Source organism: Rhamphochromis longiceps, linkage group LG23 (genome assembly GCF_057381845.1).
Source record: "Rhamphochromis longiceps isolate RC_006_pf linkage group LG23, R_longiceps_female_GT1.1, whole genome shotgun sequence".
In the NCBI taxonomy this organism is placed as follows: domain Eukaryota; kingdom Metazoa; phylum Chordata; class Actinopteri; order Cichliformes; family Cichlidae; genus Rhamphochromis; species Rhamphochromis longiceps.
In genome coordinates, this window is record NC_140578.1 from 16,492,927 (window position 1) to 16,507,112 (window position 14,186).

The 14,186-nt window shown below is 39.8% G+C and overlaps 1 protein-coding gene across 1 annotated transcript; it reads right to left on the reverse strand.

The window, feature by feature from the left end:
• Positions 1-3,423: 3,423 nt before the first annotated feature.
• On the reverse strand, positions 3,424-12,498 carry LOC146641534 (uncharacterized). The gene is made up of 4 exons (XM_085398166.1): positions 12,335-12,498; positions 11,620-11,936; positions 9,926-11,375; positions 3,424-4,134 (listed from the first exon to the last, which is right to left on the reverse strand). The coding sequence occupies exons 2-4, from the start codon at positions 11,931-11,933 to the stop codon at positions 3,424-3,426; spliced, it is 2,475 nt and encodes an 824-aa protein (XP_085254292.1). The 5' UTR covers positions 11,934-11,936; positions 12,335-12,498.
• Between the last annotated feature and the right edge of the window lie 1,688 nt (positions 12,499-14,186).

The window sequence follows — 14,186 nt, forward strand, 5'->3', positions numbered from 1 at the left end:
AATCATAAGTCACAGCAATCTGAAATATGGCTGTTGTAGACTCACATCTTAGGAATGGACAAAATGCATACAGCATACATAAATTCAATTTCAAAAAATTACATTTATTCAAAACCGTCAACAAGTTGACGTCGGAATGTGGGTTGTGAGAGCGTCTGTGTTGAATGTAGAAGTTCACTCTGACGCCTCTGTCTTTCTAAATGGAGGGACAGTGACTGGAATTAAAAATAATGTTTTTAAATATGTTTTTATTCAAATATAAATAATACATTAATTTAGCAATATTTGGATAAACAAAATTATTTTAGAAATGTGGTCCTCCGTATCTCAGAAGGCCTTTCGGATGAAACCATTGTGAGAACCTGCCTGAACCTATCATGTGACTTATTGCGACACAAGATGCGAGTGGGCGTTAATGCATCTGGGAAGGGATCTCAAAACTGGATTATAAGTAGCAGAGTGTGTGTTGTAAGCCACTTCCCGCCCCAATTGCACCATACTGGAGCTTGTCTTTTAGTCAGATGTTACGGGTTTTTGTATTGCTTCTCTGTCAGTAGCAGTTTATTTCAATTCAATTAATTTTATTTTTATTGTAGGGTAAAGACCCTTGGCATATTGATGACTGAATCATTTACACTAAGGTTTTGTTTTGACTGCCAATCTCATGTGCACTAGGACTAGTTTTTCCAGTGCCTTCATCACTTGATGTGAGAACAAATAGGCAATAGTCATTTACCTCATCCAGGGGAAATTCTAGGATCAGAGCTTTGGGGGTGCTGAGCACCCAGAGAGCTGCCCAGCCAGGCAAGATAAACCTGTCTCTCTCAGTCCCTGCATCCTTAAATGTTGTCCCGAGTTCTCTCTGACTGTCACTTTGGTGCATTTAAACCCCTGTTCTTCCCTGTCCTCGTCGTCTGTTGTCTTCATCTCCATTATCAGTCATCATAATTTTACCATTAATTACTGCGGGAGAATAATGAATGATGCTCATAGTGAGTAAAAAGTAAACTGAGTGCATTTTTTGGACACAGATTCACTTTTAATGTGTATGTATAATATAATACAGATACTTAAAAATAAACTCCCAAAACCCCCAAAACAGAATAAATTATTACAAAATATTAATAAAAACTATAAAAATGGAGGCAACTTTGCCTGTGGTAGAATGTATACAATGTATGAAAAAAATCTACTAATTTTACTAATTTAATAATACTAATTTTGTGTTGTAAGATTTATGAGTTTCATGCTTTCATAGTGGTCCTTAGGAGAGCTTGACATTTTTATCAGGTGGTACACACTGTAAAAAGTTTGAGAAACACTGAGAAGTTAAGTGTATGTGTGCTTTTGGAAAACATTTAAAGCTGCAGTACAGAATCTTTGAAACAAGCTTAAAACATTTTTAGAATATAAACAGAGCACTCTGCTTCTCTTTACAGCTCCTCACTCCACCAGGGCTGTTTGGCACTTTCTGATAGTGCGCAAATGTGATGTACGTACTGCAGCAGTCATACAGACAGCTGAATGGTCCAAAAGTTGGCCGACCTATTACTGGCTGAGGTTTTAGCAGAGTTGTGGCTGAACCACATAAAAATATATCATTAATTTTAATCTCCCCAATCAATTACAATGTTATGTTGGAATGTTGTTAAAGAGGGTCAAAAATGTTTCAACCCAATTTGTTTTGCAGATTCTGTATAACAGCTTTAATATAGGGAGGACACAACTTCCAGATTGTGTGAGTAAAATTAGGTTTTTTTTCTCTTTGTCAGTTTAACAGTTTCTGTTGTGCCTGTCACTGTTCCCTGTCTGTTTTCTTACCTGGTTCTTCCTGACCTTGTACTTTCTCCTCACGTTCCCCTCTTTCCTCTCTCCCTCTTTGGACTGACAATCATACACAAATAGATTGTATTCAATTAGATGAAAAATTACATTAATATGAAAAAAATTATATTAAGATCACTAACAAAAAGTCCTCTCTCAGTGTGCTTTCAACCAAAAGGCAAATAACCAAACCACATGAAAATCTAATAAAAGATATAGACATTGAAACACTGATCCAGTATTATTTTTGACTGACGGATCATTTGACTTCCCTATATCCATTATGAACCTGGCTGTCTCTCTGTACACACACACACACACACACACACACACACACACACACACACACACCAGGAGTTATAAGGTTAATGGGCATTCAGTCAGTTAGCTAGTTAGTATCCATTTCAAACAGGACAGTGGTAACAACAGTAGGCTGCAGACAATTTAAAGTTTTAGATTTTAAATAGACTATATACATTTCAATGGGAGCAACAGGACGGTCAGATGTTGCTGAATTTACTACAGAGCAGGATGGATTGTAGAGTAGCAAACATTGTTGGAAAACACGTTTTCAACACTGCAGGTTACCTGGTGTAATGTTTTTCAGCTAGAAAGAAACATGGTCTGACTCCTACCTATATAAAGAGTAACTGAAGGTTAAATGCAGTTAACATGTCCTGTTTTAAGCCAGGCACTTACACCTCGGCTCTGCTGTGTCTCAGCCACCACCGCTCTGGCAGCAAGAGCGCTAGAGCCAGAGTAGGGGAGAGGCGAGCTGGAACAAACCATTTTGGGAGGGGTGGTTATCTATACTTTTGTTAAAATGTTACGTCTCAAACAAGTACAGTACTGTATGCTTTTTGGGTCATTCCTACTATTCGGTGCCATTTCAGTGTGATCACTCTTCATCAAAAAATACAAAATTTTGAATTATTTTAACATTTCATCTAAAAGAGGGATTTTCAACCTATAAGAAAAATGTATTGGTCCAGCTAAGGATATTATATTATAATATTTTTTAAAATCAAAGTCTTTACCCATGACGTGCCAAATGTCCACCCTGTTACAGGACATTCAATTTTCTATTAATAACTGTTTTGAATACACAGTTATAGTAATATTTACATTTTCTAAAAGCTACAATGTCCCTTTTTAAAATCTGCAAGGAAATTTCAAGGAAGTATTTTAAACAAGCATTATATTAAAAGAAGACAGGTTCAGTTTTAAGACACAGTGTAATTTCAAAAGATTGTTTTTAGATTCAAAGGGAATATAAAAAAAAAATTGGCTCCATTTTTAAGTAACTTAATTTTGCTGATTCATTCCCTCCCAATAACCAAAGAGACATGCATTATGTTTGTTGATTTGATTTAATTAACAAAAGAAACACACAGGTAACAGGGTGGACAGAGGAGAAACAGGGTGGACAGGAGGTAACAGCGTGGACATAACATCAGTGACAAAAAATACCACCTTAAAGAAACTTTGAACACCTTCACCATGCCCGTCCAACCAACACAGGTAGATACATGTCCACATTAAACAAGCAAATTTTCACTGTACACCCAACATAATGAACATTTTTCTCACACATTTTACCTATGCAACAGACCAGCAACTCCAGTTTTTTTCAAGGAAATCCCACACTTTCTTCTCCAGCTGAACTGACCTCTTATTCAAAGGTGTTGGTTCTTTCATCAGACACACAACCTGGTCATCCCTATACCAGGTTATGTCCTCACGTGGACTTGGCCAGTGGAACTTGTTGGTCCCGTTCTTGTGCATGCATTTCACTTTAACATCCTCTTCAACCTCCAGAATGATTCCTGGGTAGGGTTCACCATCGTAGTTGATAATGCACCACTGACCAATATGATCTTTTGTGATGTTCTCAGGCCGGGTTGGTCCCTCAGTGCAATGTGGACTTGCCTCTTGACTAAGGCTTATCTCCTTCAGGCCATAGCATTCACAGTCCAGTACACCTTTGTCTGCCTGGCAAAGGCAGGTTATGTCCCTGTATTTTATTGTTCCTGGAGAGAAACTGAGTACTTGGTGGATTTTCATGGTTCCTTTGACAGGCACAAGTGTCGGTCCATCAATAATTTCTTTTACTTTCCTCTCAACATCATCTTCTCCCACAAAAAAAAGTTCCACTGAAGTGCCCATGTCTCTCAGCTTGTGAAACATAGCTTCTGCGTTGGGGATATCTCCTCCATGGCGGACAATTGTGTCAGCTGACCTTTTAAGGGTGGCTCCAATACCATCTGGAGCCCCCTTTCCATGGCTGGCCTCAAAAAAGTTCCAGCTGATGTTTTTTTTTTTTTGATCAAGGTCTTTTTATTGAACAAAGAATTGCTTCCAACAACAATTATGGCAAAATTAACAAACAGTTGTGCCCCCACCCCCCCAGAACAGTGTAACTAAAACCCAGCCAGAGAGGAAAGGAGAGACAAAATAACATAAAATAAAATAAAGTTACAGATACAAAGTAAATAATAAAATAAATGAACAACAGCAAGAGAAAAAAACAAAAACAAAAAAAAAACCCACTCACACGCACATTAAGCAATAGTATCCGGACTTAATCTTTCAAAGTAAGTAAGAAAAGGTTGCCATGTGTCATAGAACCGCCGAACCGAACCTTTTACAGTGTAGCGGATCTTTTCCAGCTGAGTATAGTACATGACATCCTTAACCCATTGCCCATATACAGGTGGAAGTGGCTCTTTCCATTTCAATAATATCATTCTACGGGCCAAAAGAGTGCAGAAGGCCAGAAGATCAGAGTGTGATTTGGAAAGACTGGCATCACAAGGCGTCACTCCAAAAATAGCTATAAACGGGCAGGGTGCAATTGGAACACCAAATATGTTGGATATGGTTTCAAATATGCTTTTCCAAAAGCTACCCAGTTTTGGACATGCCCAGAACATGTGAAATAGGGAAGCAGGCTCTCGTTTGCACCGGTCACATGTGGAGTCAAACCCATCCTTGATTTTGCTCAGTCTAGTTTTAGACCAATGGAGACGGTGAACAACTTTGAACTGAATCACCACATGTTTAAGGCAAATAGATGATGAAGAAATGCTATTGATTATCTTGTGCCAAGTCTCATCTGTAATCCGTTGGCCAAGATCACTTCCCCATCGTTCCCTAAGTGATTGCAATGTGGACAGCCTAAAATTACTCAACAGCTCATAAACATCACTTATAACCCGCTTAGCATTTGGCTTAAAATCAAAAATATCATCCAAAAGGGATGGTGGTGGACAGGACGGAAAGCAGTCAGTATTAGAAGCAACAAAATTCCTGAGTTGTAGATACCTGAAAAAGTGTGACTGAGGGATCTTGAACTTGTTCACCAGCTGTTCAAATGAGGAAAAGATATTGTCCGTGAAAAGAGCAGCCATTGACGTTATTCCCAGCTTTGTCCATATGTTAAATGCCTCGTCCGTCAAGGATGGGGAGAACATGCAATGTCTATGCGGTGGTGCATTAAGAGAGAGTTCAGTCTGTTTAAAGTGCCGTCTGAGCTGATACCATAACTTCAGTGAGTGGACAACAAGAGGATTCGTGGTGAAGCTGGAGATCGGTCCCGCCAGAGGTAATCTGGCACACAGCAAAGACACCAGGGAGGATTGACTCACCGACAGCCGCTCCAGTGTTACCCATGATGATGATAAATTATCATGGTCTTTCATCCAGTACAATAATGCTCTTATATTAGCTGCCCAGTAATAAAACAGAAAATTTGGGAGTGCCAAGCCTCCTGCGCTCCGCGGTCTTTGTAATACACTCTGTTTCAGCCTAGGTGGTTTTTTGTTCCAAATGAAGGAGGAGATTTGACTATTTAGATTATTAAAAAAAGACTTGGTTAAAAAAATTGGAAGACACTGAAAAAGATATAGAAATTTAGGGAATATAGTCATCTTAATGATATTTAATCTACCACCCAGCGAAAGAGGCAAGGACTCCCACTTTCCAAAATCCTCCTTTAGTTTAGACAATAAAGGAAGATAATTAGTTTTATACAAGTCTCTATGATTCTGCGTAATCCAAATGCCCAAGTATTTGAACTTGTTATAGCTGAGCTTGAAAGGTGCTAAAATAGACGAAAGTTCCCCGGTTATTGTACCTAAAGGCATTGCCTCACTTTTCCCGAAATTCACCTTATATCCGGAAATTGTCCCGAATTCCTTAAGTACATCTAAAAGTTTAGGGAGGCTATTTGAAGGGTTGGAAATAAACAAGAGCATGTCGTCGGCATAAAGAGAGACTTTATGCTCGATATCCCCACGACGTATTCCCTCAACCTCAACACAGTGTCTTAGAGCAATAGCTAGCGGTTCAATTGCGATGGCAAAAAGGAGAGGTGACAAAGGGCACCCCTGTCGTGTGCCACGCTGAAGCTGAAAAAAGGGGGACAGACTATTGTTGGTCCGAATGGCCGCTACAGGGTCACAGTACAATACTTTTATCCAGGATACAAAATTACTCCCGAGGCCAAATTTTTCAAGCGTATGGAAAAGAAAGTCCCATCTCACCCGATCAAACGCTTTCTCAGCATCAAGTGAAATAACAGTTTCCAATACAGTACCTTTGACATGGCTATAGATTATATTTAATAAACGTCTAATATTAAAAAACGAGTACCTGTTTTTGATAAAGCCTGTCTGATCAGGTGAGATAATGGAGGGCAGATGTTTCTCTAAACGGCGGGCCAACACTTTAGCAAGGATTTTGGTGTCGGTGTTCAGCAGAGATATTGGACGGTATGAGCCACAATCTAAATGATCCTTATCCTTTTTTAGAATTAGGGAGATCACTGCTTGACGCATTGTTGGAGGCAAGGATTGTGAGAGGAAAGATTCTTCAAAAGTCGATTTTAACAATGGATTCAATTGGTTAGAAAACTTCTTAAAAAAATCGGAAGGATACCCGTCGGGGCCAGGTGATTTTCCAGACTGCATACTCCGTATGGCCATTTCAATTTCAGCATCAGAAATGGGCTCCTCCAAACTGGTGGCCGCATCTTCTCCTAAGGAAGGGATATCAAGTTTCTCAAAGAAATTTTCTAGAGCCAGGTCATCCTTAGCCGGGGGGGAGCTGTATAAAGTCTGATAGTATCTAAAAAAAAACTTTTATACATACCTTGGTTATCCGTGCATCTTATTCCCTGGTCATTCCGGATCTCAGGGATAGCTTGATTAGCTGTTCTTTGTCGTAGCTGATGAGCTAGCAGCTTGCCTGTTTTTTCTCCATGCTCATACGAGTAGCTACGCAACTTCGAAATTAGATACTCAGCCTGTTTTGTAGATAGAAGATTATATTCAGTTTGTAATTTCAGCCTACGTTTATATAATACCGGGTCAGGGGAATGGCTATATACAGCGTCTAGTTTAGTAATTTCGTCAGCCAATAGAGAGAGTTGCTCAGTATCCCTCTTCCTTTTGTTCGCACAGAATGAGATTATCTGGCCACTCAGATATGCTTTTAGAGATTCCCAAACAGTTGATGGTGACATCTCTGGAGTTTGATTGATGGCAAGAAAGAAATCTATTTGAGACCTAATATAATTAACAAACTCTTCGTCTGCTAACAATACTGGGTTGAACCTCCATGGCCGATAATTGGAGTAGGCATTGGGAATACGCAGTGAAAGAACAACAGGTGAATGATCTGAAATCACCATGGCCTTGTAATCACAGTCTGTCACCAAAGGGAGGAGTTTTTTGTCCAGAAAGAAATAATCTATACGAGTATATGTTTTATGGACATTAGAAAAAAAAGAATATTGACTTGAAGTTGGGTTACGAAATCTCCATACATCAGCTAACCCGTAGTTATGAAGAAAACGCTGTATAACACGTGCTGATTTTGAAATAGGCGTGCATTTGTGCAAGCTGCGGTCCATAGCAGATAATGAGCAATTTAGGTCCCCACCAAGAATAATATTATGCGTTGCCATGTTGGGAAGCCGTGCAAAGACATTAGTGAAAAAACTATGATCGTCCCAGTTAGGGGCATAGACATTCGCTAAAATCAAGGGGAAACCATATAAATGTCCTACAACTACAACAAAACGGCCTGCAGGGTCTTCATCTACAGTTGTGGCTATAAATGGTAAAGTTTTGCTTATCAATATTGCTGTCCCCCGAGCTTTAGAATTAAATTTAGAGTGATATATCTGGCCTACCCATCCAGACTTGATTCGAAGATGATCAGAGGTACGCAGATGCGTTTCCTGGAGAAATGCTATATCCGTTCTAAGTCGTTGTAAATGAGTAATAACCTTTTTCCGCTTGACTGGATGGTTGAGTGATTTTACATTCCAGCTTACAAAATTTACCACCCGATCACTAAATGATCGCGCTGTGCTCATCCCTGCTCAAATAGTAAAATATGAAAGCTCCAGATGCACAACAGGCATAGGAGAAGAGGAAAGAGAGGGGAGGAAGAAGAAGGAAAAAAAAAAAAGAAAAGAAGGGAAAAACAAAAAACACATTGATAAGTAAAATAAACATATCTGGCTGAAGCCCAAACCAAGAACACAATGAGCAATTACACCAGATCGAACATGGTGACTGCCAAACCCCCTGCAAACAGATCCACACATATAGCCTAGTGCTTGTTTGGGTTACTATAAGCCAGACTCTTAGGCTCCCGCTGGCCGCTTGACATAACATATCCTACAAAGAAAAATAGTCAATAAAATAGAAAAAGAAAAAGAAAATATATATATATATACACATACATATATCGACATCCAAACAAAGTATAGAACTTTTCTAAACCCAATGGTATTGCCATGAAATAAAATGAACCAAAATGTGTTTATGAAATAAGTTTAAATGTCTGAACAAGAAGTGTCTCTTCAAGCTTTTCATCACCGTGCGAACGCTACAACAAACAGTCATATACACTCAGCCGTAACTGAGACAACCAACCGTAGCACTGGCGCTCCCACATAGAGCGACAGGCGCAGCCTCCTCAAACGTTGATAATATGTTCTTTAACATATTCCATTGCCTTCGCCGCATCCAGAAATTCTTTCTCCTCCCCGTTGTGCGTGATACAAAGTCGCGCTGGGAACCTGATCCCAAAACGGATACCTTCCTGCTCACGGAGAAGTTTCCGGACTTCTGTAAAAGCAGCCCGAGCTCGGGCCACCGAGGTCGTAAAATCCGGGAATATTGCAATCGGTTGTCCATTGAACCTCAGCGGAGCTTGGGTCCTGGCACGGCGTAGAATTTCCACACAGTCCTGGTAGTAATGAAGCTTGGCTATGATGGCCCGCGGGTTACCACCCGGCCTTCTCGGGGCCAGACTCCTGTGTGAGCGGTCGACAATAACATCTTTATCCATACCCAGCGCTTCACGTAGTAGCGCGGATACGGCCGTGGTGGAGCTCGAATCCGGGCCCTCCGGGACCCCCATGATACGGATATTGGATCTCCGCATCCTGCCTTCCATGTCATCACATTTATCTTTCAGGTCAGATAGCTCCTTCCTCAAAGTCTTCACCGTAGATTGCAAGGTGACCACCTCATCGCTCCACATTGACAGCCCATCCTCTACTTCTTTCACCGTGGCCTTAACTCCATCCATTTCAGCGCGCGCTGCCGCCGTATTGTTAGCAATCTCATTTCTCACTTCTTGCACATCAGCCCTAATGTTATCAAAATCTTCTTTCAGTGCATTCCTGAGTTCTTCTTTTAACACCACGCTGATATCATCTTTAATGGATTGAAGAAGCTCTAATTTCAGGGCATCAGTGTCCACAAAGCGCCCATCGCTCTGCTGAGCCCGTTCCTCAGTGGTCGCTGAGCCGGGCGCCGCCCTTGGGCCACCATTGGTATTCTCGCCCGAGGATGCGCCGGGCCTAGCCGCAGTTCCTCCGGTGTACTTGTATTTCCTTAGGTTCGATGCCATTTTGTCTCGAGTGAAGCTTTAATATAGTATATAAAACTGTTAGCTTCCCCTGTGACATAAAATGAGACTTTATAGGTTGAAAAAAAACTATTTCTGAAACTCTGTTAGCGGGAGCCTTCAGAAACACGTCCTACTCCATTGCTGGCTCGCTAGCGCCCCCCCAGCTGATGTTTTTGAACCCTTTTTTGAATGGCTCTTTTGAGAGCAGGTAAAAGTTGCCCTTTTGTTTGTATTGTGTAGCTGGACCATCGCTGAAGACATGGAGGTGTTTGATAAGAGGGTATCTTTCTCTGATCATGTCTAACACAGGGTCAAGATGGGCCCATATCGCAGGGGGATCATGCCGCCTGGAAGGTGAGATAGAGCAGAATGTTACTGGTGACTGTTCAGCTGCAGTGTACAGTACTCCAGTATGTAGGATTACCTGCTGGTGTGACCCTCCGAAGTGGACTGCTTGTACTTCTTGAGAATACTTACAGGAGTAGTTCTCACTAAAATCTACATGTAGCAGACATTCATCGTTTCTCAAATTTTCTCTCAGTTGTCTGTAGGCTCTATACTGCCATCGGATATTAAAGACGTGCCGCCTAAATCTGAGTAGTCCGTCATGAAATTCCCCTGCAAGTGCATCCTCTGTTGTCATGACAGTTGTCTTCACTGTAATTGTTGACTTTTTACCAGATACCTCTCCATCATTTAATTTTTCATTCTCTTCTAGAGACCACTTGGTAAAGGCTATCTCTGTGTTGTTAGGAGGTCTCAAGAGTGTGTGTGTTGTACTGAAACAGTCTTTGCACTCACCGTATGCACAGACTTTGGATTTAGCATCACACATTGTTGCATCTACCATCTCTTCAATGTGTTTTGTTGCTGACAGACCTTGGACGTACAGGGCATTGGCCATGAACTGTAAGTTCTCATGTGTCCTGCACTGACAGGTTTCACGATCAGCTTCTGTGGGCACCACAACCCAAAATGGTCTTAAGGTGCAGAAACAAGAATATGAGACCTGATGCTCAGTTTCTGAAAGAAACTTATGGTGCAGATTCTTCAGTGAATCAGTTAGCAAACGTTTCTGTTTTTTTATTTTCTTTTGAGTTACAGTTTGCTTTCGTCCTGTTGTCATCCGACTGACGTCATCTCTTAAGAAGAAGGCCTTTATTTTCTGCTTGCAATCAACTGGTAATCTATTGCTTTCCTTTCTTTCAAAGGTTATGAGCCCTCCATCTTGTCTTTGACCACGCTTTTTTGAAAAGCCTAGAGCTGTCTGTGCAGCCCTCTGTAGCCTGTATTTCTTTATAATTTTTCCTATTGTCGTTTTTGCAATAATTTGCCTCTCTCGTTCCTTTTTGGTGTTTTTGTATTTATTCCTGATTTCCTCAATGATTGATTCCTGCAGTAATAGTCTTTTCCTAATTGTGTTGCTAACTGTTTCATGACGCAGCAGTGCATCCACTTTAGAACGTGGGGATTTTTTTCCCCCACCCAAACGCTGGCACCTCTTGTTGTATTTTTCTTTTTTTCTCTTTTCCTTTTCCAACAAGGCCTTTAGCTCTTTAATTTCATTCTTGAGTCTCCTTCTTCCCTGTCTAATATTCCTTCGTCCAACAATGTATTGCCTACAACACAGGAAATATTGTCACAATTATTATATATATATGTTTAGATAAATGTTTAGATACAGTATAAGATAGACGTTGGATATTATATGTTTATAATGTATTAGGCAGGTAGACTCACACACACACACACACACACTCTCTCTCTCTCTCTCTCTCTTTTTAGGGCAAAATCACGTTTTATCATTCAAATACAAAATCTACCTAATCAGCAAAGCATTGAACTGTCAACTCTTCTTCTAACCTTGAGGGTCCTGGTTGCGGGGCATTTTCTGGCTCTAGGGAATATTCTGGACTTAGGGGAGGAGTATTCATAGCCTCAAATTCTGTCCTGCCTTTGGCACTAGCCCTCTGCTTTCTTTTCCTTTCTCGCCACTGCTTTCTCTGTGCTCTCTTCTGTCGTTCACTGAGATCTGCCACTTTCTTTTTTTTCCCTTCCTCTCTGTCCTTTCTCCACTTCTCTTTCTCTTTATTGAGATATATCTGTCTTCTCTCAGGGTCAGCATCACGACGTGCTCGGTAGCGCCGCTGCTTCTCCGCAGCAGACATTGGTGCCATTCCCTGAAAAATGTATACTATTCAAAATCTTCTAAAAGTATATATATACACAGGTTAATAATAATTACCAATACACACTTGTATAAATAACCCTAAACACTAAACTTCTATCATCTTACGTCCCCCCTGTTACAGTGCATAGCAATAACAGGGGTGACGGTAACAGGGGGGAGATTTTATGCTAAACTTAGCCATTACTACTAGTATGATGAACAACAAGCTAGTACATGGTGACCACTAAGAACCATTTTTAACATGTTTATTAGCCATATTATAAAAATTACAAAAAAAAATTGTTTCCACTATTAATAAGCGTAACAGGTTGGACGTGTTATGCTTTGCCACATTACAAAATCTTGCTAAAACATTGAAAAAAGGGTTGATTAAAGAGTGGTACTTACTCGTCTTCTTCTTGAAAGTTTTCCCTCCAAAATATGTTACATCCGGGAGTGTCATGTGACTAAAAGAATAATCAGGTGATGTGTTCTATGGAATTCTTATCAGAGTAACAGGGGTGACAGTTGATTCAGGGACACAACATTTTTTAAAGATTTTAAGTATTAAACATGCATTAATAATAAAAAAGAACATTTGATGAGGAACATTAGAAATAAGCCAATCCAGAAATGATGAAAAATCTAGATTTTTTTTTTTTTTTAAGTTATATTTGTAACTGAAGTCGAGCAAGCATGACTGGGGACATAGTACTTTAGTGACTTGTGCTAAAATAAAAGTAATTTACTTTTAATGTATTTATCCTGTGTATATATCAATGTGTTCTATGGTAGAGGGGGGTTAAACATACAAGAAAATGGTTTAGAAATAAGCATTAGACAAGTTTTACACTAAATATAGCATATTATGTCATTAGGACTCAAATGGCACCGAATAGTAAGAATGACCCTTTTATATTTTTTAGTAGTGTGTCACACAAACAGCAAATATTGTCAAAAAAAAGTAAGAAATATTTGGGGGTGCTTTGATTCATTTTAATGGGCTAAAATCGCCCCTGCACTCATCTTTGTTACTGGAACCAAATGCATTATTGTCCACAACATTGGTATATTCTCCTACTTTGGATTCAGGTTGTAAATGTGACACAGGATCGCAGACACTTTGCTATCCTTCAGAACTTCAAGCCTGCAGGCTTGCACTGGCACAGTCAGCTATTTCCTGTGGTGGCTACTGTCACAGTGAACCAGGGGTCTTTGCTATAATGTGTAAACCTATTCTAGTTAATAAGTGAGCATAATATGGGCTCACCCCATGTTAGTCGGAATTATCCATCTTATGAAAGAAAATTAGCTTTTTAGCTTCGTTATAAATATGGTAAAAATGTTTACTCTGTAAAAATATCCAGTTTGAATTCTTCCTGATTGCTTCTGTTCTGTTGCTTGGCTGGAAGTCTCAAACCTAAATGAACCATGAGACATGCAAGCTGTGTACTGGCATATTTGCACCATTATACCTTTGTTGTTTAGATCTGTGTTCCTGGTATTTAAACAAAATAACATAATCAGTCAAAGGGCCATCTGTCTCATCTAATGAGGTCATGGCTTAAATGCAACAGATAGGTCCTTGCAGTTGTCAGTCTTCATGCTTTTATTCACAATCAATGGCACTGAAACATTTCTCACTAATTGGTCCTCTGAATATTTATGCAGCTACTTAGGTACAGAAAAGCAATCCATTAAACAATGTTTCTAAATCGACAACTGTAAGACAGCAACCATGTTAAGGTGACGGTGTTTTATGTCCCTTCAAACCTAAATCATTAAGCAAGCTACAAAATGGAGAAGCTGAATGATTGTATATTCTACATCCGATAAGCCTATAATTACTGCCCACTGCTCTCTTGTATTGATGTAGTACAATAGCCCATAAATAGGATAAAGGTCAGGATTTAACAATTGGCATTGACTTGCTTTTTTACACTAATAGACATCAGTAGAGACTGTAGACTGTTGGCAAAATGGCAAACACAATTTAATGATCTGTTATTAAAAAAAATGCTCATAACTGAGAATGAGTCTCGTTTAATGAGATCTATTTGGCTACTGAACCCTTGTTATTGTGTTTCTATTAGAGAGAAACTACAAGCAATTCTCCACAGCTTTACAAGTAGAGGAAAAGATTTAATCAGGGTGGCATTACCAGGCTATACAGCCACAAAACCTACTGTCGGACCAGCACAGCACAGAACCAATGCAGATTTGTAAAAGGTATCGTCATGTTTCCCTAATATTTTGTCAG

Excerpts from the sequence above, each read along its gene's own strand:
- LOC146641534 (XM_085398166.1), bottom strand. The coding sequence starts at position 11,933 with ATGGCACCAATGTCTGCTGCGGAGAAGCAGCGGCGCTACCGAGCACGT. Across the intron at positions 11,376-11,619 it reads CCGCAACCAGGACCCTCAAG|GCAATACATTGTTGGACGAA; the intron begins GTTAGAAGAAGA and ends CCTGTGTTGTAG. Across the intron at positions 4,135-9,925 it reads TCAAAAAAGGGTTCAAAAAC|ATCAGCTGGAACTTTTTTGA; the intron begins ATCAGCTGGGGG and ends AAAAAAAAAAAC.